The following is a 27,768-nucleotide window of genomic DNA, read 5'->3' as shown; positions in this document are numbered from 1 at the left end:
GCATCTGGGCAAATGAGTATGAGAGTGGCTCTTCAGATCTAAAAGCTGCAGAGTTCCAACAGCCAATCAAATAGCTCAATTGGTAGCATCATTGGTCTAGTGGTAGAATTCGTCGTTGCCATCGACGAGGCCCGTGTTCGATTCACGGATGATGCACTACTTTTTATCATTCTTATATTCTTATCTACAGTGTGTGTCTGTCTTTTTGTACTTCATTTTCCTTCTTTAACTGGCATCACTCCATACCCTGTGACATTTTCACAGCGTGTGAACTTCCTTCCACCTCTCGATATAATCGAGAAGACCGCTTTGATAGAAGCCTGAAACGTTTGGTACTATAAAACAGGGATGACGCGCCCAGGAGAAAGGTGGTTTGATCAGAAATAGCAGTATTGCGAGTCTCGCATCACCTGGATGGACCGCACATAAAGGGCTGGCTTTAAGAACACACTGTACCCTTTCATTACCTATGACCGAGTCCAGATCGCAAACACTCATAGACAATCGTAAACCTACGAGTAATGTTGCATTACAGGCATGACTTGTGCTTAGCAATATGCAGAGTGGATAGAGAGCTGCATGATGGGTCAAACCTGGGTATGCGTTGCACAGTGAGACATTGACTTCGATGCTCTGCCAATGGAGAGCAACGACCCTCAAGCCTACAGCTGCTTTCAGCTCAATGGCTTAACCTCTGGAAAGTTCCAGCCTGGTCTAGTCAACCCTTGAGGTGAAGCAGGCGCGGCACCCAAGTCTTACCAGAAGGGTCAATTACGCGAAGACCTCGACCTCTTTCACTCAATTGCGTAGATCATGATTCGGGGACAGCTTCACTGACCGGAAACAGAATAGAGGATACTGTGAGTGTGTCCATGAAGAGATACTGTCCAGTTAAATCACGATGTAGTCCTGATCCATGATGCCCTCTGGGGCTCATGCAACGTTAGAGGGAATAGAAATGTCATCGACGTCTGCACTGAACGATGAGATCGAGGACCAGAGGCCTCTGATAGGATATTTCCATGAGGTCTCGATCTCTAATCTTCAACATCACTTCCGTTTTCGACAGGAGTGTCTGGAATTATCTCGTAATGCAGTCGGCCTTGTCCGGATTTCAGCCTGCCATGATCTTCTACACTTCCGAGTGCAACCCTAAGGACACCTTCAACTGGTACTGCAGCTCATATGTATCATTATGGTGGTAATTGACTCTACCATTGCCACAGTGCTCTTCTGAAAGCGTCAAGCGCTTCTATCATTGCCACATTGAGCCAGTAACCTCATCCTGAGTGCTGACTTCATAGACTGTGATCATAGGAGATTGAGTCTCCTAATGCACTGACTGGGGACTGGGAGTCCATTGCATCAGTGATGCGTTCAAGATCTTTCAAGCCCCGAGGCATCCCTATCCAAGTAGGAAGAAGCAAAGCTATAAGTACGAGGTAAAGCTCGTTGAAATGAGGCTGCAATGATCTGCCATCAAAGACATATCTACAAATCACAATAACAAGGATTCCATTCTTCCATTATCGAAACTTTAATCAAAATGCCTGCCCTTATCAGCCGTCAAATCTCCACCACGGAATCTATCAACTCCGTTAAGAACGGCACCAAGGTGCCGTCCACCAGTTCCTGTGGCCTTCTCGTGAACGCAGCCCGCAAGGGTAACGTCGATATCATCAGATTCCTAATCTATCTCGGTGCCGACGTCAATGAATACTACGACGGTGTCACCCCGCTCCTCGCGGCAGCCATAGCCGGCCAGGAAGCCGCCATGTTCGAGCTCCTTCGGAATGGCGCGAGCCCCACAGACCGTGATAAGGAAGGCTGCACCATCTTCAAGCTCCTCCTTGACAACGGTCACGACGACATCGCGGAGATGCTGATTAAAGAGTACCCCGACCTCACCGTGACGGACCCGCGTCTGCCCAAAGGTGAAAAATGGCTCCGGGAGCAGTTCAAGGAGATCTCAGACAATGTCAAAGACCCGAAGAGCAAGCCTAGCGAGGAGGTCCTGGAGTATCTCATTTCAGGTCAGCTCCCTCGTGAGGAGGGCCGTTCCGTCTCGGACGTCTACTGGGAGCATATCTTGCTGCGTTATATCGGGGATGTTCCGCTGGATATCAAGCGGAACTACTCCCCCTCCCTGCGTCTGTCGCTGATGGGCACTTTCGACAGATTCTTCCTTGGACATGAGGGGATCAAGGAGTCGGCTAGGCTGCTTAATAGCAAGTTGCCTACTACTGCTTACACCATCGAGGGCACCGTGGTGGATGGAGAGGGGGGATGGGTGACGGAGCGTTGGAGCTACCATGATGCCTATGGCATCGACGTGAGAGATGGTATAGATTCGTTCTTGATCGATAGTGAGAAGGGAAAGATCATGGTGAAGATGATTAACTATAACGTTGGTAAGAAGACAAAGTGTTGGTAAGTCCTGGCTGACATGTGTCTTCTGTCCGATTGCGTGAAAAACCAAGAAAAGTATCCTTTCGTTTTCGAACTTTTAGTTTAGTGTTACCTCAGTACTAATGAGTTGAATTTGTTATAAAAATATGAATTAATTTGGTTGTGGCTTCCTCACTGCAGTCTTGTCGGTTATCCAGCTGAATATGGATAGAGTTACCACGGAATCAGAGTTATAAAGGCTGCATAAAGGCTGCTTGACAGAGCAATGGTCCATTCTCTCTCTCTATTTAAGCTCAAGAAATCTAACCTAGAGAAGAAAGTCATGTTGACTTCACAAAATCTATCAACGAAGAAATATCGTCACCACCATGACCAGCCACCACTGCCTTCTCCATGAATTCCTTCATCGGCCGAATAAAATCCGCAGAGACTTGCTGTGCCGCACTGGCGTCGATAATATTCTGAATAGCAACCAATTGCATACCGAGATTTGATCCTTCGCTGGCGTAATTTCCCTCGTCAATCTGCTTCGCCATCCCCTTAGTGTATTCGGTCATTGCCCCCAGCCAGGGAACCAGGAGGTCCACGAACTTGACCGCGGGCGTACTTGACCTCACGAGCGCGGTTGCATGCAGGAAGCCCGAGAAGAGACCGTACATGCCACTGAGCAGAGCCAGGTCATGCAGAGACGCGGAGCCCGCATCCTCGCCTAGGAATATGCACTTGGCTAGAACCGACAGATCGGCCTCGGCGGTCTTGAATGCATCCGGTGAACCGCTGTACAGGACAAGGGCATGAGGCGAACCGATCATGGACGGGGTGGCCATGATTCCGCCGTGGACATATTGAGCGCCGTGACTGACGATCAGGTCTGACAGTTTCCGAGCTTGGTCGGGTGTTCCGTTTGTGAGGTTGATGATTGTCTTGCCGCGGAGGTGCTCAAGAGCGCTGTTGAGGGTTGCTTGAACAGCGGCGTTATCGAGGAGACAGATGACGATCAGATCGCTTGCGTTGATGCCATCCAATGCCGTGTGGGAAAGAGTTGCACCCTTCTCGAGCAAAGGGCTTGCTTTTTCTGGAGATCGATTCCATACGGCGACTTTGTACTTCTCTTCGAGGAACCGAGAGGCTAGGGCTGTGCCCATGGCTCCGAGACCGAAAATGCTAACGGATGACATTGTGACTAGGACTTGAGGAGAAAGATAGATCTGTGTGTTGATTGATGCATGTATTCAGCGAATGTCCACTGGATTTATATACCACCTCCCTTCCATGTCGTTCCTTCTTGATATCTGTATGCTTGGCAGCCAAGGGTTGCTTTGAAATCACTGTGGGGATATCTCGTATTTGACAAATCAACCATAGATTGCCAAGAGAATTGACTCATTTCGTAGTATTTGCATGTGTAACCAATATAGAGATGTTCAGGACAGAAGTTGGAGGTATGACTTTGCAGTAGGACGTGAGGAAATATCACCGAGATGCCCGAATCCGGACCAATATAGTGGCGCACAGGATACATCCCGAACAGACGGAGGCTAAAAAGCCATCTAATACCTCAAGTGTAGATTACGGAGTTGGATTTTTATTAAATTCCAAATACCTCTCTCAGTAACAGAAAAAGTTTATGCGAAGTATACCAGGTTCAAATTAGACAAGGACGATATGCTGGTTGGTCTTGGCGCGTACTGCTGAGTCAAATGTTGGATTAAGTACAGACCAATAATGAACTTCAAATGACTTTTGTGCATCTTTCATCCTTCTACGGCAGCCGAGAAAGACACAGGGAGCAACTGTACCGGTCTCAATGAGCAAAAACAATGGTCTGGCCGTCAGGTTTTGCCTGTCCGGCGCTGTAGCTGACGCCGTCCACTTTGAGTCCGTATTCATTGACAAGAGTGATAGTGTCGCCATGAGTGGAAAGATGACAATGGGGGATGTCGAAGACTTTTGTCGCCATAGCGTCCAATGCTGCATTAGGAGGTAAAACCTGGACTTGGCCAGCTGAGTTGTGGATCTGCCACGTCCCGAGGGAGAGAGGTTTGCTCGTGAGGTTGGCGAGAGTAACGGATTCCCGGCGTTCCTTTGAACCACCCCGTCCAGAAGCTTTAATGTTTGCCTCTTTGATGGCCACGGAATTCTCAGTAAGATCCGGCTGCCCTCTTTGGTCGATTAGGTAGTCACTCCACGTTTCGGATGATATGGCATGTCCAGTCCGATCATCGGTATGGGCTGCTTGGGATGCAAAGCCGAGGAAAACGCCGACCCATCGGTCAGGATTTGTGAAATGAATTAAGAGAGCCCCGTCTTGGAAGATGCCATCATCCTTCTTCCAGCTTCCGCTGTTGCCCTGGTTCATATGGACATCGTGGATCCCATCTCCTGTGTTGAAACGCGAACCAAACACATAGACTTCAGCTTGGTGTTCAATGGCCTGACGGACTTCGGGTTCCAACACGTCAATAATATCGTTATCAGGTCCCTCAACGTCATGTGGAAGAACCCGGCCGCTGTTGACGCTGAACAAGTTACTGCGGATAAAATCAATCCTTGGACCATCAGGGCTTGGCTTCGTATCTTCGAGTAGATGGAATCCCGGCTCCAGAACACTGAGCCTGTCGATGATGGGATGTTTGCTGAAATCGCGATCTACCCAATACACGAGGCGAGAGTCCTTCTTGTCTCCAGATTTGATATTGATTGCAGCTCGGAAGAGCCCAGGAATTTCCTTTCCTGTCCGGCCAAGGTTGCGTTGAAAGCCCTCCTTGCGATGTTGCCCGCTGTCGTCATAATACAATGAGAGATGGGGTGACCGTGGGTCATCTTCATGATGTTCAACTATGTAGTGCACAGGGTATGCCTTCCAGACACCGTAATCTTGGATAGGCATACTGAAAGGTAGATTCACAGTTTATCAGCGGGTTAATAGTGATATTATGCAGTGTTAGAACTAAGTATTCATTATGTTTCAGGCTCTAAGAGGAGTTTAAGGATTTTTATAAAGCACGATAGCCAGTCCATTATGCCAGTATGTGAGTCTGATGACGCATGATGATGCATAACATGATTACAAAAAAGTTATATAAATTTCCACATACCCTCTCTTTTAAGAATCAGAGTGCAGATATCAGGTGAGCTCAGGTCTAGAATAGTCGACAAGAGTCAAGCCATTTCACTTGGCGAACTGTTAGGATTCCTTGAATGCTAATGGACCTATGCATGTTCTTCTGTTTTAGCTTATATGGCCTTTGGTGGCTCCGCGGTTTAGACTTCCACAGTCCTCAGCTGAATGACGGTTGCGGTATCCTTGCGTCAAGCTCACGAGATATTTGGAAAGCGTGCAATGGTTCGTAGCTTGGCATTCAACGAGGAACGCAAGGCAGACTGGGTCAGCTGAATGCTGTCAAAGGTAGTCGAGAACAGGAGTATGCTCCCATAGGTGCGGAATTCCCGGCTTTATAATAAGTGACTTGAAAGATATAATAAGAGTGCCATCCATAAATATCATTCCTGCTTTAATCCAATTTTGAGCTAGAACATGCTAATTCTAACTACCGAACATGCTACAGTCCACCAATATTTCACGCTCATTAAATGACAGGACCGAGATTCTCTTTTACACCGATTGTTTCGCGCATGACCATCTATGGCTGAATAACCCCAATCTCCAACCTTAGTAGACTATTTCCAACGAGACCAGTCTCCGGATTGACATAAGGTATGTTAGTCATTCCGAGTTAGAGCTTATCTTTCCCCTATTCGGGACTTGAACTCCTCCTACAATGCGAGTCCTTGTTGGCATCTTCAGCAACGTTACCAGAGCTAGGGACGGGAGCATAGGGATGTGGAATGCTCTCTCGCAACGGATGCGCCGTTCCAGGTTCGATAGTCCCTTCATCCGTCGCTTTATGAGCTGCAGCAAGAGCATAGTCACCAGAGTCGAAGTAGGTCCGATGCTTTGACCGTTAGATCTTCTCTTTGTATGGTCGTTGCCCAAGAAGTAGCAAGTACCTTGGCCGCTGCGCCTAGCAGCCCTTTGTGAGGTAACTTCCCATAAATGCTGAGGAGGTGCTTTTCGCGCTCTGAGAGCGGCTAAAGGAGACAAAGAGATGAATTAAGGGTGCAGATGTGGGACTGGTCAAACTTACTTCTGTAGAAGGCTTTTGGCTCTGTTTCGGATTCATTTCATTGTTGAACCTGAGTGGAGTCCATGATCAAAGAGCGTGAGGGGTGATAATTCCAAATATGCTTCGAGTCGCCACAAGGATCAGTGACATCACCCGAATGTGGGCTGACACTATATATGGGCTATACTCTATACATACTAGCGCAGGAGCATATCAAGATACTGCCCCACAAAATATTGGCAGATCTCCTGACCCTCAAAGTTAAGCTGGATTAAGTTTTTATGCAGTAGAAAACTGACATACTCTATGTACACAGAGTAGATTAACAATAACAACAGCTTCTATACCTATTATCTAACCAAAATAATAATGCATCAAAGAGATAAGCAGTTGGTATTCTTTCCTGTTGAGGCTCATCTCCATGTAAGTAGCCATGGAACAACCTTATCATCTCTGTACCAGGTGCACATACATCATCAACTGGCAATGTCTCGACTAAGGTCCGCTAATCCTAATTTGGCAATCGAGACTATTCAACATCATAACACATCGAAGAAGGCAATTATATGATCAAGCATCTTCAGACCTGCTCCAACACATGTTATGAGGATTTCAACCAAGGAGAAAAAAATGGCAGCACTAATACGGAAACGGAATGACCCATCTCTACATACACCCCACCTCACGAGACCTTCCAACTTCGCTGACTGCGTCGAACTCGATCTGGAGCAAGACGGCCATGTACATGGGGCTTTGCGATGTACGGTTGCACGTACGAAAGCGACTCGGATTGGGATGAATATATAAGACGTCTACATATCCACACCGAGAAGACCATGAAATCTTACAATGATCTAGACATGCGGGGTCGTCTTACTCTTACCGTCTTCGACGACAAGACCATCTTTAATTGCGCAACCACATCCTAAGGAATCAGCTGCTACAGCTCCTCAGGAAGAACAAGGTACCGGTCCAGGGAACGCCCAATGCTATAGGTACTGTATCCAGGTCACCGATGAGAGTTAAATTCCATTATTCGAAAAGCGCCGCCTTCAGAGGAACTAACGATCAACACAGAGGGCTTTTTCAACATTATCGATGCGAGGGAACCATATTCGCAGTGGGATGGTGACGAAAGAATTGAAGACGACGAGGAGCCACTTGAAGGCTGTACTCTGCTGGATGTGGGCTGGACACGAGAGAATTATGATCGAGTCATGACGGGTTCTGATTATTGTTTACGCAACAGCTACGCCTTGGATTACGAGTATCATAGACCACCACAAATCGTTCAGCAATGGGGATTTCAAAAGTGTTTACGGCTGCGTGTCGCAAAGTTGCCCGGTGTTGCTGCAGGATAGAAGCCTTTCTGATAAAGACACTGTAAGTCAATTCTTATGATACTTTCCTTGTCAGGTATCGGCGGGGCGGATTTCGTGAAGGAACTCGGTCTACACGCCCTCCATGTAGAAATATACCACGCATCACATTTAACGTTCAAGCCATGATTGAAATTAAAGCCTTCTAGACAAATTGACCTCGAGAATATACCTTATGTCCCTGTATTCCATTCTGATTTACCCATAAGACGCCCGTTCCATTAAAACCAAGTCTATATCCTACCGCATCGGCATCCACGGCTCACACAACTCCTGCGGCAGACTCTTCACCAAGACCGACTCGGATAGCTTCACCCGCTCTGCCTTGTTGTCTTTCCCAACCTGCACCAAGGCCATATCAACCTTTAGATAGATATCATCACCCACAGCCGTGAGCTGGAGTTCCCCTTTCGCACACTCCAAATCAACCTCGACAATGAACGAAAGCTGCGGGTTTCCCGTGAACGCTCCGACGCAGAGACCCGCGACGCTCACTTCCATGACGGTATCGAAGCTGAGGTGGTTGATTGTCCCGGTGACCTGGTGTTTCTTAGCTGGATAGTTCGACTATAGCCAAGGGGATCAGAAAATACATTGATGGTTCCGATAGTGGTGTTGAAGGATGCCCACTCGTTTTTCGGGGGTGTTCCGAAAAGGTTCAGCGAGGAGGATTGTTTGTTCTGGCGGACGTGGTACGTGCCGCTTTTGGATTTCGTGGTGGTGAGGATGGCGCCTATCCTGTAAGTATTGTTGTTGCGAGGGACTGGTGCGAGGAATGCGTACCTGTGAATAGGGCGGATTCTTGTGTTTCGACTGTGGAGTTGAGGGCGACCATTTTGGAGTATATTTGAGAATTCGAATGGTTGCCAGCGGATAGCGGATGGTGTGAGTGGATAGTGTGGCCTTGGGTTTGAAACTGTGGGAGTTGAGGTTGAGGGAGTGGATGTCCGGACTCTTTTAGAAGACTGGATAGTTGAAAGGGATAGTGATTGTGGCATCCCTTGCATACGGGCTCGCCTTTCTATTGGCGTCGATCAGGTACATTTAACATATTTGCTTTGTGGAATGGAACGAAATAATGTCATGGAAGAGAGATCACGCTGCAGAAGCTGCAGTAAGACAAAGCCACGTCAATCATATTGCTTCTTCGATAGGGGTTTCAATAATTGAGTACATTCTAACTCTAATGCAGCTTACTGCAGAGCAGTTGGCATGCAAATGTGATTGATCACACGTACCTTTAGGACGTCGATCATTGATGACCGCCCAGGCTCAATGAATAATAGGTTGCCTGCAGGCATAATGCTTGCATTTCACTGCGGCAGAGGTGGAGAATGCGTGTCAGTTTGCATCAGGATAACTTTACGTCCCCACTATCTACAACTCGCTTTTCAAACACTTGTCTATGACCTTTGCCATTTCCAAACATTCTTCATCTCTCATCGTGGTTGTGAAGACCTGAATCGAGCATGGTGCTCCTTCCAGCTGCGCAAAGTTGTCTAAATGATTGTCAGTGAGAAGAATCGGCCCCTAGATCAGCAAAAGTACTCACATGTTGGTCCAGCCTGACCTGGAGCAAGCTCAAAGGCCTCCTGAGCATCTGTCGCGTTGACCTGTCCGAACGGGATGATGCACGAAGGATACTAAAGGTCGTTAGATGAAGCTTTCAGGCTTTGAAAACTAGCTTACGTCAAGACAGTTTAGAAAAGTCGTGTACGGTGCGAGTCCAAACATATCATGCGGAACAGCCGTGTTTTGAGCCGGTGGTGCGAGACAAATATCCAGATCGTGGCTGTTCCACATCTTCCTCCAGGTTTCTCGAAGATCGGCTCTCTTAGCACTGAGAGCAGCGAGTTTTCCTAGCCGGTCCAAATGACTGAAATCAGGTAGATAAGTTTTCCCCGCCTGCTTCAGTATCTCTACCTGGCGCTGGATGTGGACGAGAGCAGGCACCGGTGGCTCGCCGGCCGCCTGTAAATGCTCCATTGCTCCACTGTCGAGAGTAAAGATATTCCATGCGACTTCGTTGATCTCCATTACCTTACATTCCTCGGCCGACAGCTCTATGATCTCATGGCCTTGAGCTTTCAATAACTTGGCTGCCTCCTCTAAAGTCCTTCGCACTGGTGGGTGCAGAGGGAAGATAGAATCTGGGGAAACGACGCCAATTCGCAGGGGTTGTCTAACGGTCGCCTGTCTCCAGGGCACATCGATGACCGAGGAATCGTACAGACCGGGTCTCGCATCGATGACTGTCTTCAGAAAAACCTCAATTGCATCCATATCCAGAGCTAACGGCCCTGCACAAGACAGGATGAACTTCATGCCGGGGGTGCTACAGCTACGTCCGCCACCATTCGGGATACGAGACGCACTGGGCCGGAAGCCGTACGTTCCGCAGCATAGAGCGGGAATACGGATTGAACCTGGCTTTGTTAGTTACTTCCTGTCGGCCGGGAGCTATCCTACCTCCAATATCGGTTCCGACGCCGAGGGGCGATCCTCTCATGGCGATAAGAGCACCTTCACCTCCGCTGGATCCACCGGGTCCTAAAAGAGTGTTATGAGGGTTCAATGTACGACCAAAGACATTATTATGCGAATCAGCCGTCTACAGCAGGAAAATGTTAGCTTTTTACCGATCCGAAATTAGTAGGTCGACGTACCATCATTGTTTGGGGAATATTGGTCTTGACATAGATAACAGCTCCCAGGTTTAGCAGGATATCGACCAAAGGCGAATTGTCGGTCGATTTCTCGTCTAAGAAGGAGATCATTCCAATAGACGCATGCGTTCCTTTGACGTGGAAAAGGTCCTTAATGCTGACCGGGAGGCCATGCAATGGTCCCGCAGATTTCCCTTGCGCCTTGAGGCCATCTAAATATTTGGCTCGCTCTTGGGCTTCGGGGAACATAGTCTCCGTGAGACAGTTTACCTATCCAACATGAGTATTTGCAATATAGCGACGGGAACATCCATACCAGCTGCTGCGCCACTGCAGCTCGCTTGCAAAATGCTAATGTCACCTCGAGCGAGGTCAGTCGTCCCTCTGCCAATGCTGACAGGAGGCCAGACACGGTGTATTGCTCTGTGATTTGCAGTTCTTGTTCGGTTAGGATACCAGATTTGCGGACAGCGTCTCCCCGGATAAGGTCATTTTTGTTCTCGGCAAGTGGTAGCTGTAGGGACGAGAGGAGGCTTTCGGGGATCTTCCACTCAGCGGGGATCTTCTGCAGGCATTCCTGTTGCTTTTGGGCGACTCTGTGTTGCCAGTTGCACATGGAGTTTTGAGAGTCCATTTGTATAATGCGGTAATCTTGAAATAGTTGACGAGTCTGTAGTATATATGGCGGGTTTAGAAAGCTACTAGCGAGCGCTCATGGGAAGTTCTCCTAATATATATTTATATCGCCCGCCTTGCGTAAGTTGTGAAGTCTCAACACGAGCACACAGCATAAGTCTACCTGCCATTCTCCACCAGATCAAAGATAAGTAATACCTCGGCCCCCCACTGCAGCAGATTGCTGACACGACACCAATTAGGAGAACAATCCATTATGTGAAGAACGAGGGGTAAGGATGGCGGCCAATCACACCATACTCACTCCAGCCGATATAGAAATCTGATTGGCTTGTTCGGCTACAGGAAGCATTTATGGAAAGGTGGCGTCTGGCGCATATATCTGAAGGTCCGCGGTTCGATCCAGGGGTAGTCCCCTTTCATGTCCTTTTTCACCCAGCATCATTAGTCTAATGGCAGAATTCGTTGTTGCCATCGACGAGGTCTGTTCAAGTCATGGATGATGGATTGCTTCTTTATTTTACGTCCATATGTCCAACCCAGCGTCCCTTACATCTGGCGAAGAAGTGATTTGATCATTACTGCGACTGGATCAGGAGCGACACATTCTCTCTCTATCCACTTGCCTGACTATAGCTGATCGACGGTATAAGATTCACCAATCCTAAAGCTAGGCAGAACGAAGAAGAAACAGGATGGAGCTTGCTAGTTTGCCTCAACCAAAGTGGCAGAGAACAAGACGATAGAGCTAAAGACAGCCGAAGTAACACTTGGCACAAGGTGTATGAATTAGGAAGAGAAGCGGTCGAATGTGGATGGGACTAGGATCTGAGTCTAGCAATTACAGGGCACTTCAGTGGAAATGCTCTCATGAATCCAAAACGGTCTGGGAACTACCAAGAGAATGTAGCTATACAATCAAACATCGACGTCAGCCAATCTATTCTCTATCTAACCAATTCTCTATTCCAAACCCCATATGCCCTCGAATAAGCATAATAGTCGTGGTCGTCATAATTGCCTCCAATATCTTCAGCATGTTAGGCCCGTGAGTTCTGTGCCTTGAGTTCAGTCAAGCTCAATTGACTGGATCGCTTGATGGACTTCCAGCTGGTCTGATCCCAGTAGCCACCAAAGCAGTATCCTGGGTGCAAAACAGTCAAGCAAAGAGTAGCAATAACCATCATGGCGCCCTCAAGGATCATGAATGTCACTTCGTCATTTGCCAAGGGACCGTCGAAACCCTCTCGCAGTTCCGCCACCCGGAAGACGGACCGGACAAATATCGCTAATGTCGCGACGGTGAGCCCTATAGTTGTCAGATATACATAGCGAGATGAAATGCAGGGAAGGAGAAGCCTACCGATCAGGAACGCCTTCCACTTGAGCGTCTTGCGAACATGATACATCGATTCCTCAAGTTTGTCCGGGTTCTTGTACACACGCCAGGCAAAATCGGCGCAGAGACAGAGGAAAACACCCAGAGATGCCACTTGGCTGGCAAGACCCGCTATCATAATGTTAATGCCCGTCTGACGCAGGTCTTGCTGATCGTGATCCGCAGTCGAGGTAATGGCTCCTCCGGCAGCTTGGAGCACAAGCGAGAGGAAGTCGCAAAGGACGAAGATGATGGTGTAGGTTCTTGGTTTTAGACGGGAGATACCCTCGCCGTAGACAACAACGATATGGCCGAGGCAGATGTAGATAGCGGCACTCAAGAAAGCAGGACCAATAGTGAGGCAGATTAGATATCTAGCCAATGCAAGTCAGCTCATCCTCATATACTTCTCGGGGAAAGGTTATTTAGGGAAACTCACTCAAGGAATGGATCGAATGGAAATGGGTTGTAGTGAAGCTGGACTCTTCCGACATAACCGATGACTTCAAGAGCCAGACCACCGATCATTCCTACTAGGTATCCCCAAGTACGGTAATATATCCCAAGTCCCAGGTTGGCCACCAACATCGTACCGAAAAGCACCAGGTACAGAAGGTTACCCGCCAGGTTGGGAACATAGTTGAAGTTGGCGAGACTCAATGGACAAGTATCCAGCGTACAGTAGTCTGAGGGGTCTGTACTGTTGCTCATTATGACGAAGACTTTCCAGGATATGCTTCAAGTAAATAATAAGCAAGATGGGAGGATGCGTGGGTAGAGATGAATGATCCCAGTCGCAAGTCCCTGCGTGGTTGATGCTATATAAGTAGATGCCGATTACTTCGGTGCCTACTCAACAGCTTGACTTCAGTTGCTAAGCAATTTCCCCAACGCATGTTTCTAGCTCTTAGCATCATCGGCTCTCACTGCGGTCGACACATCAACAACAATTTAGCATCCTACACCGTAAATGTGGGCGAGCACTGGGGCATTGGCCGCAGCTTCTAGTACATGATTTGCTGCACAATGCGCATCAACCCTGAAGGACTAAATTTAGACCCATATTGTCCGAATGAGAAGCAAAGCAAAGCAATCTGTTGGCTTGGGCATGTTTTGAGGCTGAAGTTAATAATTGAGCTGCCTGAGTCAGTAAGCCCTAGAGATAGAACGAGGTAGGCCCCTTGAAACAAAGCCGTGTTGTTCGGGCCCGGACACGGACAAGGACACGGGCTCAGGGTCGGGATAAGAACCCCGAGAAGACCGCGGCCATACCGACAAAACAACGCGTCATTCTGCTGAGGCGCAGCGTCAGCTTCTGTGCTGACACCCGCTGTCAAACGGATACTGACCAGTTGTACCCTCAAGGTAAACAAGGGTAGCCAAGAAAATCTCGACTTGGCGTGTCAACTGAGCCACTCTGAGATAATCAAAAAATATATATCCAGTCCCTGCTCCAGAACCAGGCACCAAGATAAAAGTCAAGTCTTGGCTCAAACTAACCTGAAGACCGGAGACCAGCCGAGCGTGGGGTTGAGGCCCTTGGCACATCTGACCGACAGCGCATATCATCAAGAAGAATGGCTACAGACACTCTCTGAAACCGCTGCTGCTGCTTGATTCCCTTGTGGATGTCTAAGACATCGCCGTATGGTCTGAGTAACGACAATATGGCCGGTGATCCTGGACATTTCACGGCGAGCAAGGGTACTATATTGTTGCCTGAGGCGGCAACTTCTCACGCCCATCAGCGCTAAACTCTTCCATCCCCTCTCAAACTCGGGCATTTAACTATCATCAAATCCATCAAATTTACATGTCGGACACATCAATGACTCCCGATACGAGCTCGGATGCAACCACACCGCAGATCCCCTTGGTAAAAACTTGCCAGAATTGTGCTCGTGGCAAGATACGTTGCCTTCGATCCGCAGATAGCGGAAGTTGCCAACGGTCAGCATAGCACAACAACTGATCCGTCATCCTCAGGGGGCTGACGATTAAAGATGTCAACGTTTAGGAAAAGAATGTGTCTTTCGTCAAGCACGCTCCAAGTCCGATGGAAGTCGGCGCGACAAGTCAGCACTCTGATGAATGTTCCCGCCGCTAGAAATTGTGCTGACTGTGGGGCGCTGCGCAGGAGAATTGACATTCTTGAAGAGAAGGTTGACCGGCTCCTGGCTAGATCAGAGACGGCTACATTCAAAAGACAGATTAATCAGGCAAGTTCCATGATGACCTACTCTCAAAGTAGTGGTGCGATTAATACATCCAAGAATCAAGCATATTCGAGCACATCGCGGAGTGAAGCGTCTGAGAACCCCAACGCAAATGAAGATGTTATTGACAAAGGCATTCTGTCCATGGAGGCAGCAAATGCTCTAATCGACACGTACAGAGCAACAATGATGCCGAATTTGCCGTTTGTTATCATTCCTTCAGAGCTGAGTACCGAGGAAATACGTCGAACGAGACCAGCAGTATTCCTTACAGTCTTGACAGCAGCCTTGTACGATAACATGCCTTTGCAGCGTGTGCTAGAAGAACAAGTAAAAGTTGCCATTAGCGACCGCATGGTATTTAAGGGAGAGATCTCCTTCGATTTACTCCAGGGTCTTCTGATATACCTTGCATGGTGTGTATGTCGGAACTGGGATTTAGACCGTACTCTAACAGGAGCAGGAGCCAATATCATTCGCGTCCTCGCCGATTCTCACAGTATCTGCATTTGGCAACCAGCATCGTTGTCGACCGTCGACTGGACAGAGCTCCTGGCATGCGGTTGTGGCAAACGAGGGTTGGCATAGCTGATAACGACTCAAACCCAGTGTGTTGGGGCCAGGATGAGCAGAGAGCCGTTATTGGATGCTATTACTTTTCGTCAAGGTACTTCCCTTTTTCTATCTATGTTTGATACTTAAAACTGACAAGGTGAAAGCATATCTCGAATCCTTCAAAAGCTATCAACCTTTCCACACACGCCATACATTGAAGATTGCTGTCAATCGCTTGCTCGAAGTCCAACCTGTCCGTCAGACGCACAATTGCCTCATATCGTACATCTTCAGCGACTTTTCGAAGATATTGATCACCTATCGCCTCAGAATGCACCAGAAATGCATGCAACAGATGCTGTCCTCGAACCCCATTTTCGCAAGATGAGGGCCGAGCTAGACCAGTTCAGAGCTGATTCCCTCGCTGCCTTTGCACACAATCGTATGTCCAGTGCTCACTTACCTGTTAAGCTCTCAGGCTGACCAAAGCAGAGTTTATCGTCATGCAGTTCCACACAGCAGAGCTATACCTTTGCCAAATCACCCTCTTTGACCGGAAAACATCGAATGACTCGATGTACTGGTCATCGCTCCGCGTCGAAGCTCTATCAATGGGACTCGTGGCAGCCAAACAGTTCTTTCAATTTTATCTCGCGCTCCCATTGCGTGCAGAGACTGTTTTCAATAATACGCAGTGGGTGCAAGGTGGACTTTGCTTGACACTAGCTGCAAAGCTCTCTGTCGCCGCGTCAGATTCCTCGATCGACCGCCAAGTAGCAAAACTCAGAGACTCATTAGACGTCTCTGTGATACTCCAGCAGGTTATCCTACGCGTCCAAGCGTTAGTCACGCCCCTGGTGGACGCACGGGGTGAAAGAGACGTATTTTATCACTATGAAAATCGCCTCAAGCGCTTACAGTGGTGGTATGAAACCCAGATGACGCAGATTCCCGTCCAGCGCCAACATCATGCTTCTCCAACAGCAATGGCATTTAACCCTGTTACCACCGCGGGGCCGTCTCCAGTTCCGGCAGAGGATTTGCATGCGCAGTGGCCTAGCATGTTGCCTGATGCAACAATTGATGATCTATTCAAGGAGTGGAATTCCGACGTAGGCATTTATTTTGGCATCGCGTAAATCCGGATGCCATGATATTGAACGTGCCTCTTCTACCGTTGATCGCTATTGGACCGAAAGTGCCGAAGCTCCTAAGCGTGTAGCACAAGCTCGCTACATGCTAGCAAAGGTTGACAAGATAGTCTGAAGAGTGTGATATTGTGCTGGGTACTCTTTCAATTAGAAGTCATTGTCTTAAACTGTAAGCGCGCTCGCATCTGCCTAATAGCAAGCCAGAGCAGAGTGCTGAAGTTTGATGTCGATAGTAACTTGAACTGTCCTCTCTGCGTCAGTTGACATTCTCTTTAGCTGACGGTGCCTGCCGGTTCTTAGCTTCGTTCCCACAAGCAACCCAAGCTGCGCATTGGAGAATCATGATCTCGATAGCTAGTATAAAATCCCGTCAGGATGGAGTTGGATTCACCGGGGAAGAGCCGTTTCATTTTCGCAACGTCGAAACTCTGACGGAGGGCAGCAAACTTTCGACCGCGGTTTGTGTATATCTGTCTCCGGATGTCAGCTTTAATCAGCCCGGCCCGTAAAGCCTGTTTGTGACACACCACTAGAGCGGGTAGGTAAGGCATCTGCGGAAGCCTCCCATAGACGAACGTGATGTACTCTCCTCCTGCACCATCGATGGCAAAATCCGGCCCCTGCTTGTCATCGCAAAGACCCAGTTTCCTGGACGTGATGGGGACGCTGTCGGTTGAGAAATGGAATTCGATGCCCCCAAATCCGCCTTGGGATCTTGTGACGGATATTCCGGTCAAGTACTGAAGGTACGACCCTCCTGGACCACCGAACCAGACCCAGAAGAGGAGATTGTGGCGAGATTTCGTGGGCGATTGGCCCACTGAAAACCCCTCTTCCATGCGTAGTTTGTCTGGGGGGAGACATGGATACCATAAGGCAGTATGAAGGAGAGACCGCCAACTTTTACGTTTTCGCTGGTTTGGCCGGCCCAGCGCCAGAGAGACGAGTTTGAAGCCCTAGTCTGCCATTAGTACAGGTGGTAAATGGGCTGCAAGGCTAGCGAGTATCCTCACATCAAAAGAAGCAGTCATTCCGACAATCTTCTCTTCCGACTTCAACATACGTGTTTGAGGGCATCTCTCGTTCGAACCGAACCATTTTGTGGCGTCGGAGTCTTCGTCGATTATCTGCAACCCATGGATTCCTGCCGTCCCCACTGCGACAATGAAACCACCAAAGGCTACTATATCGGCTGAAGGATTGTTCCGAGATCTGTAACCGAGTTGCGTGCTGGTCCCGTTGTCGAAGGAAAGTTTCAGACCTGTGATGTAGCCTGTGTCCTCAATGTCAATGCATGAGGCAGTGATTTGACGCAAATGACTAGAGAAAATCACGCGCTGTGTGTACAAGATTTGGCAGCCCTCAATGTATTTTTGAGGGTCGCCGGTATTAGGAGCCTTGATAGGCCAAGGGAGCTTCACCCAATCCATGCCCACAGGGTCCATGGGGTTGTTAACGATAGTTGTTGTGTCAGGTTCAGATAAGTCCAGGATGCCTTTCAGACACTGTCCCAGATCCCAGATCCTGGCTCTGTTGTGTAAAGCAGCAGCACGCTGAATGCATATAAAGCGATACAGCCAACTTGAGTTAACAAACTTGCTGGGTTCCAGTTCGTGCACCTCGAATGCGAAACCACACTCCTCAGACTTGATTTTTGATGTCCAAAAGTGTGAGCTCTGCATCATGGTGCTCAACTGCCTTGACAGGAACCGTAATTTCAGGCAGTCGTGCACTTTCAGGTAAGCACATATTTCAAACCAAATGTCCAACGGGAGCTGATCAAGACAGCTAACACTCTCCGGGCGCGATTTTACTCTCTTGATCGGATACGGCTTTGATGCTTTGCGATTCACGGACTTCTTGGGTCTCGTGGCTTTCTGCAACGCTAACCTCAAGGCCCGATTGCCATCAGGAAAGGGATTTTGTTCCATCGGCCGCCAAGTCTCATGTCTCCCAGTTACACTGTAATGAAGCACACCTCTGCCAGATATCTCAACCATCCCGCCATACGAATGACCCCAATTAATCCTAGTACAGGACAGGTGACACAGCGAGTTGCACACATCCAGTAGCCGAGTCAGTGGTACAGCCCTTTGGCCGTAAATACGTCTCAGGAGTGACCAGCATGCTTCGTGCAACAGGAATGCGGGCATCGAATGGACGTGGGCGAAATAGGGGGCGAAGTAAACTTCTATGTATGCAGGCTCCGGTTTATCGTTCCAACAACTGTTCGCGGCACGAGGGACTGTCCACGTCATCTCCGCCAAGCGAAATCCCAAGCCAGAGATTTGTGCGCCGTCTCCAGACTGAGAGACTGGGCCTGTGTCAGCGGTGCTGCAGCGGCCATCGGACAGGCACTTCACTCACCAAGTCGGAACATGCTTGTCCATTTCCTGTTGTCTATACATCCTGCAGGGGCATTATGACCGCAAAGAATACAGTAAGGGGATACCCTAACGGGAGGCATCGTTCGTACTTAACGTATAGACAGCTGTAGCACAAGTTGTCTCTGCCGTACGAGGAAGGATCCAAGCATTTAACTGGCATTTTGAAAATTCTTTCGACGGATATGCAGCTGGACTAGTACTGCGTCATTTTGACAGCTATATTGATATGCTACGCGGGAATCATGGCACATCATCAACAAACCATGGTAGGTTCACCCAGTCAATGAGTTCGACTCCTTAAAAGCACACTCCTTGACATAGAATGATTGAGCATCGGGGGACCTTGCATGTGAACTTGAAAAGTATCAGGTAGCATAAGATAAGTCGATGGGTTAGCGATGTATGTGAAGGGTCAACATCCAAGCCCTTCCCCACGGGTCATTTATTTCAAGGACAACATTTCGCATGTTAAAATTAGGTTCGCCGGCAAAAGGGACAAAGATGCCCAGTTTCGAATACGTCCTTATCTCTGAGAGAATTCTTTTCGGACCGAACTTAGCTTCCAATTTTGCTTGGATTGAATGCTAAATAAGGTTCCCGTCTGCTCTCAGATAGCGTAATCAGAGACAATAGACCAGATGCTGTAATGCGGTCTTCTCTTGCCTTGATTTATGAGATGTTGTTGATCTGTATGGATATGCCACTGGGTTGTTACACAATGTAACAACCTATCACCCCAGGCAGTAGTATGAGGCAACGTCGCTGTCGTCGTCGTCGTAGTAAATTAGTAATACTCTGTAGGAGTGGATGGATTCAAGAGGATCCGGAAGAATTCAGCAGTGCAGCACTGCCACATATTTGATATCACTCGTTTTATTAGGGGATGGTACGGGTCTGAAGGCCCTACAGGGAGCGGAAGGCCTAAGGGGCTACAGCCCAATGAACACACTACGTAGAGTAGGCCTTTTGATTGTGGTACATATTGCTGAGCCAGCAACAGGATCTGAACGATCTGAACTCATTTCCTTAGAGTTTCGACAAGATAGTCTCCCACTAATTCTGTGTCCCAGCCGGGGAATTATGCCACGGCAGTACTCTGCCCCTGCGCCACCATGCTGGTACTCTCGGGCACGTGCAGAGTTGAGAGAAAGGGCATAAAAATGCGATCTTCCCTTTCTAACACGGAGGTTCAATCAAGCCATGTGTGTCATGTATATCTCAATGAGAACCACAAAGTCCCTCCTGGCCAGCCTTTTGCTGGGGCAGGCCATCGCACACCCCGGCTGTCCCGCCGGTCCTGGCGGTCCCGCTCCTGATCTATCAAAATACGACAACGCCAGTACCATCGAACGCGATGTTGCTATAATCGGAGGCGGAGCTTCTGGCACCCACGCCGCTATCCAGCTCCGCAAGATGGGCCACAGCGTCGTGGTGGTCGAACGGGAACCCCTCCTAGGCGGCCACACCAATACCTACCGTGATCTAGTCAGCGGCCAGCATATCGACTACGGCGTCCAGGTCTGGCAGAATATCCCCGAGGCAAGAGACTTCCTCGCCCATTTCAACATCTCCACGACCACCGTGCAATTGGGACGCTCCAATAGTGCCCGCGTCGATCTGCGCACGGGACAAACTGTGCCCCCTCCGCAGGGCAATGTGACCGAGGCGATGATGCGGTATGCGATGCAGCTGCTCCAGTGTCCCTTTCTCGAGCAGGGATGGAACCTCCCAGATCCTGTGCCGGCGGACCTGCTGCTCCCATTCGGGGAGTTCGTGAAGAAATACGACCTCGCACCGGCGGTGGAGACCCTGACTCTGTATGCGCAAGGTCTCAATGACTGGCTGCAGTACCGGACCATATACATCATGAAGCATTTCAGTCTGGGGGTAGCGCTGGGCGCGCAGAATGGGTTCCTGGCCTCGGTGGACGGCAACAACGGGGCCTTGTATGAGGCTGCGCTCAAGGAACTGGGTGCTGATGCATTGCTCAGCAGTACCGTGGTTAGCATGGAGCGTCCAGCAGACCGACCGCATCGGATTTTGGTCCGAACTCCAAAGGGCTACCAACTCATCAACGCGAAAAAGACCGTCATCACTGCTCCGCCGAAGCTGGAAAACCTGGCGAATTTCGACCTGGACGATACCGAGCGTGGCGTCTTTGGCCAGTTCGAAAACACCTTCTACTACACCACTGTGGTCAGAGTCCCTGGTTTGCCAGCCGGACTTGACATCCTCAACCGCGCTGCCGACACGCCGTACAATATCCCTCATCTGCCGGGAGTGTACGCCATGTTGCCGTCTCGCGTCCCGGACGTCTACACGATCTACTACGGTGGCGGGGAGGCCAAGACCGAGGACGAGGTGAAGAAGAGCATCAGAGACAGTGTAATGATGCTACGTGAAGCGCAATTCAATACCTCCGAGCCTGAGATCCTGGCCATCAACAATCACAGTCCCTTCGCGTTGTTCGTTTCGGCCGACAAAATCGCCAAGGGCTTCTATAGGAATCTGTATGCATTGCAGGGACAGCGGAACACATACTATACCGGCGCTGCGTTCCATACGCATGACTCTGCTGCCGTCTGGAGGTTTACCGACAATCTGTTGAAGACTATGTTTGCTTGATGTGCTGCAGATTGTTTAAGTGGTCTGTAATCGTGTATCATAAGGGACGATCGCTTCTTTGTTTGCGCACAGCTTAGCTTAATATCAGAGTGTTATTGAGGATCCTGCTCCCGAAGTCCGTTCCGCAATAGCTGAGTAGTACTATATTGTTAGCAGTATTAGAAGATAATGGCGAGGAGTAGTAACTGTAGAAGGGAACCGCATACGCCGAAGATCCTGCAGTGGACTTCTTGGGCAACTTATGTTCGTCTCCTAGTGCAGAAACGCAAATAAGGATTTCAAGTGAGGAAGCGAGATGGATTGCCCAAAAGCTAAAGATATTAAGGGATAAAAGCACCCCTTGAATGACGATATTTTTGGCTGTTGTGAGTCGGCAACACTTCGGAGCAGCAGTCATACAGTGTGCATGGATGCGCTGTTCACGCAGTTTAGACCACCTTGACAGCTTAGCCAAGAATGAATCCTGCCAAACGATCGTTGTCTATTTGTTACACTTTCTTCATGTTCCTTCAGGGGCGATCACTGGACTTTTCATCGCTGTCTTTGAAGGAAGTCCGGAGATGGGCAGATTGAAAGGTAGCGAGCGACCGAGAATTCTTGGGAATAGCATGTGAAATATATTAGAATGATAAATTGGTCTGAGATAAGCTATCTGAATAGATTACGCTCCGGGATGATTGCAAAACCCCCCGGCTGAGATAAACATATGGGACAATCATCAGGGGCATGGATATCACCAATCAGGCTGATTGACTTGCCTTCCCCTCTTCCTCTGGCCTGTCCGAGTCCCACAAGAACAGCCGAATGTAACCATGATCAGGGATGTTGATCCGCTGCCGTCGCATATTCGTCCGGACTCCGGTCTTGGCTGCCGATCGCCAATTTGTCTTGAGCAAAGCTTGGGTCGTCTTGACGATTCTTCCACCGGAAGAATGCCTGGACTGGGAAGGTGATCTGATCGATTGATGCATGTTCGATAACAGCGTCGTATTCCGACGGCGGTAGAGGGTCATAAGGCTTGTTCCTGACGAAGCATAATTGATATGAAGCGGATATTGGTTCAGACGATGACCCCTCGTCTTGGCGTTGTTTCGCAGTTTCTGGTGTTATAAAGAGGGATCGCCCAATGGCAAGGATGTACCACTCCCGTGTATCGGTAGAATCAGGCATTCGAGGTTAACAATGTGGTATCAAAAGTGGTTGCTCCCTCTCTTGGTAGCAGGGGCCAGTGCTGCCCCGGCCAGCACGGCCAGCGCAGCCAAAGACAGCATCTCGTCTGTTGTCAAGAATGGCGTCAAGTATACTGTGTTTGAACATGCTGCGACCGGAGCCAAGATGGAGTTTGTCAAGAACTCGGGTATCTGCGAGACCACTCCCGGGGTGAATCAGTACTCTGGATATCTGTCTGTCGGGGATAACATGAACATGTGGTTCTGGTACGTACTATGCAATGACATCGATATGCAGACCTAATATGCGCAGGTTCTTCGAGGCCCGCAACAACCCGAAGCAGGCTCCCCTCGCTGCCTGGTTCAACGGTGGCCCTGGTTGCTCCTCCATGATCGGTCTGTTCCAGGAGAACGGCCCTTGCCACTTTGTCAACGGCCAAGATACCCCCTCGCTGAACAAGTACAGCTGGAACAACTATGCCAACATGCTGTATATTGATCAGCCCATCGGCGTTGGCTTCTCCTACGGTACAAACAAAGTGTCCAGCACGGAGACTGCTGCTCCGTATGTGTGGAAGTTGCTGCAGGCCTTCTACGCGCAGTTCCCGGAATACGAAAGCCGGGAATTTGGCATCTTCACCGAGGTAAGTCCCGTCTCTGAGCTTGCGATAGCAGAAAAAGCTGATCTTCCAGTCCTACGGCGGACACTATGGCCCCGAATTCGCCTCGTACATTCAGGAGCAAAACGCCGCCATCAAAGCCGGAACGGTGTCTGGCGAAAACATCAACCTGGTCGCATTGGGAGTCAACAACGGCTGGATCGACTCGGCCATCCAAGAAAAGGCGTACATCGAGTACAGCTACAACAACACCTACAACCAACTCATCGACTCTTCCGATCGCACCCGTCTGCTGAGCGTCTACAACAGCCAGTGTCTGCCAGCGATCCAGAAATGCGCCAAGACAGGCACCAACGCCGACTGTAGAAACGCCGACAGTGTCTGCTACTCCAACATTGAGGGGCCGATCAGTAATTCTGGTGACTTTGATGTGTACGATATCCGCCAGCCAAGAAACGACCCTTTTCCGCCTCAGACATACAGTACCTACCTCGCCAACGCCGACGTTGTCAAAGCCATTGGTGCGCGTACGAATTACCAGGAATGCCCGGACGGACCGTATAACAAGTTTTCGCAAACGGGAGATAGTAAGTTCCCTCTTGCTTCCTAGGAGTGCACAGCTGACGACGTAGACCCTCGCTCGTTCCTGTCCACTCTCTCCGACGTGGTCAAGTCCGGAATCAATGTTATCGTGTGGGCGGGCGACGCCGACTGGATCTGCAACTGGCTTGGTAACTACGAGGTTGCGAATGCTGTTGCTTTTCCCGGACAGGCGACGTTCAAGTCCAAGAATCTGGCGCCGTATACGGTTAATGGCGTCGAGAAGGGCTCGTTCAAATATGTGGACAACTTCTCGTTCTTGAGGGTGTATGAGGCCGGACACGAGGTTCCCTACTACCGTGAGTTTACCCTGCTGCTGCGCATGGTCAAGGGCAATGCTAATATGTCTCCGTAGAACCCGAAGCCTCGCTTCAGGTCTTCAAGCAGATACTTCAGAAGAAGCCAATCTTCTCAACTTAGAAATTCCGTGCGCTCACTTAGGACATATGATTGGATGTATATACCTGACATATGATTTAATCGCAAATTAGCATTGAAGTACGAGAAATAGTGCCATCGTATGTCTGTAGATCCTGCGGGGTTGAAGCCGGCTTATACCTGGTATACTACTGCCGATCAGCCTGGATAAATGCATTCTGGCTAAATTCCTGGTGAGGGTCAGGGATATACATGACACCTGGTGATGTCTGTCTTAGGTGCTTATATTACTGAACCCCCGCACTTCGAACTATGAAATATATTTCACACGATTATGGGCGGGGGAATAACGCATTTAGTGACCAGTTCAAAGCATTGATTGGCAAACACCAGCAAAATGTGGCTCACCTCAGCACTGGCAGCCCTGGTTACCCTCTCCCCAACCCTCGCTTCCTCATTCAATCCCTCGACATACACATGGTACACCACCCCAGCTGGGGACTTTGCCTCCGCCCTCCCAATCGGCAATGGCCGTCTCGCAGCCGCAATCTGGGGCGGCGCAGTTGACAACATCACCCTAAACGAGAACTCTATCTGGAGTGGTCCCTTCCAGGACCGCGTGAACCCAAAGGCGTACGAAGGGTTTACGGACTCACGGGCTATGCTTGAGGCGGGCAACCTCAGTGCTGCGAACGATGTTGTGCTGCAGGAAATGGTGAGTATTCCGAGTAGTCCGAGGGAGTATCACCCTCTTGCATCGTTGAGATTGGATTTTGGGCACGACGCGGCTGGTGTGCGGAATTATACGCGCTTTTTGGATCTGAACGCAGGGGTGGCGGGTGTGAGGTATCAGGTTGGGGATGTGGTTTATAGGTAAGTTGCTTTTCTCTGGGAATAGAGGAGGGCTGACGGGTTAGTCGGGAGTATGTGGCTAGTCATCCCCATGGCATATTGGCCGTTCGGCTGCGGGCGAGCAAGGGCGGTGCTTTGAATGTGGTTGCGTCATTGGAAAGAGGTAGATATGTGGAGAGCTTGATTGCTGGACGTAGTAAGGGCATGGGTACTCTGACCCTGAAGGCGAATAGTGGGCAAAGTACCGATCCTATTAGGTTTACTGCGCAGGCGAGGGTGGTGAATCGTGGAGGTATGTTCATCTTTATCCCCCTTTTATGCGTAAAGGCTAATAATGTTGTAGGTCAAATCACTACCAACGGAACCGCGGTTGTGGTCACTGATGCCTCGATTGTGGATATCTTCTTTGACACCCAGACATGCTATCGATATCCCGATGAGACTGGGCGAGATGCGGTAGTCAAGAAACAGCTAGATGCCGCGGTGAAATCAGGCTACCCAGCAGTGAAGCAAGCTGCAACCTCAGACTACCAGTCTCTTTCTGGCCGTGTCAAATTGGAGCTGGGCTCATCCGGATCCGCAGGAAACCAGCCCACGGACATCAGACTCAAGAACTACAGAACCGACCCCAACAGCGACCCCGAATTGGTGACCTTGATGTTCAACTTTGGCCGGCACTCGCTCATTGCATCCTCTCGCGCAGGATCATCCTCCGGTCTTCCCGCCAACCTTCAGGGTATCTGGAACCAGGACTACTCACCCGCCTGGGGAGGCAAGTACACCGTCGACGTCAACCTGGAGATGAACTACTGGCATGCGCAGGTTACCAATCTTGCAGACACGTTCGAGCCCGCCATTGATCTCATGGATAAAGTCGTTCCGCATGGACAGGACGTTGCCAAGAAAATGTACCACTGCGACACGGGGTATATCCTGCACCACAACACCGATCTCTGGGGAGATGCTGCCCCTGTCGATAATGGAACCAGGTGGACCATGTGGCCCATGGGCAGTGCGTGGTTGTCGATGAATCTGATGGACCAGTACCGCTTCACCCAAGACAAGACCCTCTTGCAAACGCGTATCTGGCCACTCCTCAAGAGCGCAGCCGATTTCTACTACTGTTACCTCTTTGACTTCGAAGGCTACTACACCAGCGGTCCGTCGATCTCCCCTGAGAACGCGTTCATAATCCCAAAGGACATGACTATCCCGGGTGAGACCACTGGAATCGACCTGGCACCAACAATGGACAACCTTCTACTCCACGAGCTCTTCGCAGCCGTCATCGAAACCTGCAAGGTCCTAGGTATCACAGGCGACGACCTGACCAACGCCCAAAAATACATCTCGAAGATCCGACCACCCCTTATCGGCTCCCACGGCCAGATCCTCGAGTGGCGACGCGAGTACGAAGGGACCGAACCAGGGCACAGACACATGAGCCCCATCCTAGGCCTCTACCCCGGCTCCCAGATGGCACCGCTCGTCAACAAAACCCTAGCAAACGCAGCCAAGGTCCTCCTAGACCAACGCATCACCTCAGGCAGCGGCAGCACAGGCTGGTCTCGCACATGGACAATGAGTCTCTACGCGCGTCTCTTCGATGGCAACAGCGTCTGGCACCACGCGCAGTACTTCCTGCAGAAATACCCAACCGACAACCTCTGGAACACCGACCAGGGGCCTGGCAGTGCGTTCCAGATCGATGGCAATTTTGGCTTCGCGGCGGGAATCGCGGAGATGCTGCTGCAGAGTCATGCGGTGGTGCATCTCCTCCCGGCGCTGCCGGACGCTGTTCCAAATGGTCGTGTGAGTGGTCTGGTTGCGCGGGGGAATTTCGTCGTCGATATGGAATGGAGCAATGGGGTGTTGAAGTCCGCCAAGATTGACTCGAGGAGCGGAGGAGTGCTGGCTTTGAGGGTGCAGGATGGGAAGCCGTTTACTGTGGACGGGGAAGAGTATACGGGATCGATCCGGACAGTTGCGGGAAAGGCCTATACAATCAGGTTGAAATGAAGGACGTTCCTGGAGGAGGAACGGGATGCAAAGTTAACTGGACAGCAGACATGACTGTGTGTCCGAGACAGGGAGCAGCCAGGATGCTCGGCACAGAAGACAGGCTAAATATATAACACAGCCTCGCTGCAAAGTGGCTGATCATAATGCCAAAGCGGCCAACGCGTCGATGTCTCACTTGCGTCACTTTTCCTACGGAAGGAGATCGGAGATTGTCCCTGAGACTTGAACCGGTTGCAGTTAGTTTCAGGATATCTGGGGTAAACCAAGGCCGTGATGAGGTTATGCTACACCGGAATATAGTAAGGTGAAAACCAGTAAGGTCTACTATGCAGTATCAACCATTAAGTGACAACCCCCAAGAGTACATATTGAGAATGATTGGGGAAAAGGGGTAATATATTAGAAGGAATGATTTTAGAGTGGCAGGGGGAAATTGTGAAGGATTATATGAGGTTAATAAAGTTCCTCGAATCCTTGAGGATCTGAGACCTTTGCATGCCCAGAAACTAGTCTCATATTTTCCAATGGACATCGTCTATCTGGTCCGGTACAGAAGCCCAACAGCTCTGCAGAAGATGACAGACTACGGGATTCAAAA

The 27,768-nt window shown here is 49.7% G+C and overlaps 11 protein-coding genes and 1 non-coding gene across 12 annotated transcripts; 6 read left to right on the top strand and 6 right to left on the bottom strand.

Moving 5' to 3' along the window:
• Nucleotides 1–85: 85 nt before the first annotated feature.
• On the top strand, nt 86–156 carry ALT_t112. The gene has a single exon. It is a non-coding gene; the product is annotated as a tRNA-Gly (tRNA).
• Nucleotides 157–1,546: 1,390 nt separating this feature from the next.
• Nucleotides 1,547–2,434, top strand: ALT_6048 (ankyrin repeat domain-containing protein; the record flags this gene model as incomplete). The annotated part of the gene is made up of 1 exon (XM_033555702.2): nt 1,547–2,434. One exon carries the CDS (start codon nt 1,547–1,549, stop codon nt 2,432–2,434), a length of 888 nt encoding a protein of 295 aa, XP_033411593.2.
• A 295-nt stretch (nt 2,435–2,729) lies between these two features.
• ALT_6047 (NAD(P)-dependent oxidoreductase) lies at nt 2,730–3,587 on the bottom strand (the record flags this gene model as incomplete). Its single annotated transcript, XM_033555703.1, has 1 exon — nt 2,730–3,587. The coding sequence occupies one exon, from the start codon at nt 3,585–3,587 to the stop codon at nt 2,730–2,732; it is 858 nt and encodes a 285-aa protein (XP_033411594.1).
• A 626-nt stretch (nt 3,588–4,213) lies between these two features.
• ALT_6046 (uncharacterized protein YukJ) lies at nt 4,214–5,299 on the bottom strand (the record flags this gene model as incomplete). The annotated part of the gene is made up of 1 exon (XM_033555704.2): nt 4,214–5,299. One exon carries the CDS (start codon nt 5,297–5,299, stop codon nt 4,214–4,216), a length of 1,086 nt encoding a protein of 361 aa, XP_033411595.2.
• A 2,856-nt stretch (nt 5,300–8,155) lies between these two features.
• ALT_6045 (uncharacterized protein) lies at nt 8,156–8,750 on the bottom strand (the record flags this gene model as incomplete). The annotated part of the gene is made up of 3 exons (XM_033555706.2): nt 8,156–8,455; nt 8,509–8,648; nt 8,699–8,750. 3 exons carry the CDS (start codon nt 8,748–8,750, stop codon nt 8,156–8,158), a joined length of 492 nt encoding a protein of 163 aa, XP_033411597.2.
• Nucleotides 8,751–9,292: 542 nt separating this feature from the next.
• ALT_6044 (putative general amidase) lies at nt 9,293–11,215 on the bottom strand (the record flags this gene model as incomplete). Its single annotated transcript, XM_033555707.2, has 6 exons — nt 9,293–9,414; nt 9,468–9,558; nt 9,605–10,341; nt 10,385–10,526; nt 10,582–10,851; nt 10,898–11,215. 6 exons carry the CDS (start codon nt 11,213–11,215, stop codon nt 9,293–9,295), a joined length of 1,680 nt encoding a protein of 559 aa, XP_033411598.2.
• A 1,042-nt stretch (nt 11,216–12,257) lies between these two features.
• ALT_6043 (RTA1 domain-containing protein) lies at nt 12,258–13,306 on the bottom strand (the record flags this gene model as incomplete). The annotated part of the gene is made up of 3 exons (XM_033555708.2): nt 12,258–12,526; nt 12,581–12,969; nt 13,035–13,306. The coding sequence occupies 3 exons, from the start codon at nt 13,304–13,306 to the stop codon at nt 12,258–12,260; spliced, it is 930 nt and encodes a 309-aa protein (XP_033411599.2).
• Nucleotides 13,307–15,750: 2,444 nt separating this feature from the next.
• Nucleotides 15,751–16,505, top strand: ALT_6042 (uncharacterized protein; the record flags this gene model as incomplete). Its single annotated transcript, XM_033555709.2, has 2 exons — nt 15,751–15,808; nt 15,859–16,505. 2 exons carry the CDS (start codon nt 15,751–15,753, stop codon nt 16,503–16,505), a joined length of 705 nt encoding a protein of 234 aa, XP_033411600.2.
• A 308-nt stretch (nt 16,506–16,813) lies between these two features.
• Nucleotides 16,814–18,202, bottom strand: ALT_6041 (uncharacterized protein; the record flags this gene model as incomplete). The annotated part of the gene is made up of 4 exons (XM_089600015.1): nt 16,814–16,987; nt 17,045–17,473; nt 17,531–18,047; nt 18,114–18,202. 4 exons carry the CDS (start codon nt 18,200–18,202, stop codon nt 16,814–16,816), a joined length of 1,209 nt encoding a protein of 402 aa, XP_089455477.1.
• A 1,911-nt stretch (nt 18,203–20,113) lies between these two features.
• ALT_6040 (amine oxidase, flavin-containing superfamily) lies at nt 20,114–21,529 on the top strand (the record flags this gene model as incomplete). The annotated part of the gene is made up of 1 exon (XM_033555711.2): nt 20,114–21,529. The coding sequence occupies one exon, from the start codon at nt 20,114–20,116 to the stop codon at nt 21,527–21,529; it is 1,416 nt and encodes a 471-aa protein (XP_033411602.2).
• A 1,182-nt stretch (nt 21,530–22,711) lies between these two features.
• On the top strand, nt 22,712–24,338 carry cp6 (carboxypeptidase S1; the record flags this gene model as incomplete). The annotated part of the gene is made up of 5 exons (XM_033555712.2): nt 22,712–22,965; nt 23,012–23,342; nt 23,392–23,905; nt 23,951–24,217; nt 24,274–24,338. 5 exons carry the CDS (start codon nt 22,712–22,714, stop codon nt 24,336–24,338), a joined length of 1,431 nt encoding a protein of 476 aa, XP_033411603.2.
• A 355-nt stretch (nt 24,339–24,693) lies between these two features.
• ALT_6038 (glycoside hydrolase family 95 protein) lies at nt 24,694–27,167 on the top strand (the record flags this gene model as incomplete). Its single annotated transcript, XM_033555713.2, has 3 exons — nt 24,694–25,169; nt 25,214–25,440; nt 25,492–27,167. The coding sequence occupies 3 exons, from the start codon at nt 24,694–24,696 to the stop codon at nt 27,165–27,167; spliced, it is 2,379 nt and encodes a 792-aa protein (XP_033411604.2).
• Nucleotides 27,168–27,768: the final 601 nt, after the last annotated feature.

The sequence above is a fragment of the Aspergillus lentulus genome (genome assembly GCF_001445615.1).
Source record: "Aspergillus lentulus DNA, contig: Alt12, strain: IFM 54703, whole genome shotgun sequence".
Lineage (NCBI taxonomy): Eukaryota > Fungi > Ascomycota > Eurotiomycetes > Eurotiales > Aspergillaceae > Aspergillus > Aspergillus lentulus.
This window is presented reverse-complemented; position numbering and strand designations above follow the sequence as displayed.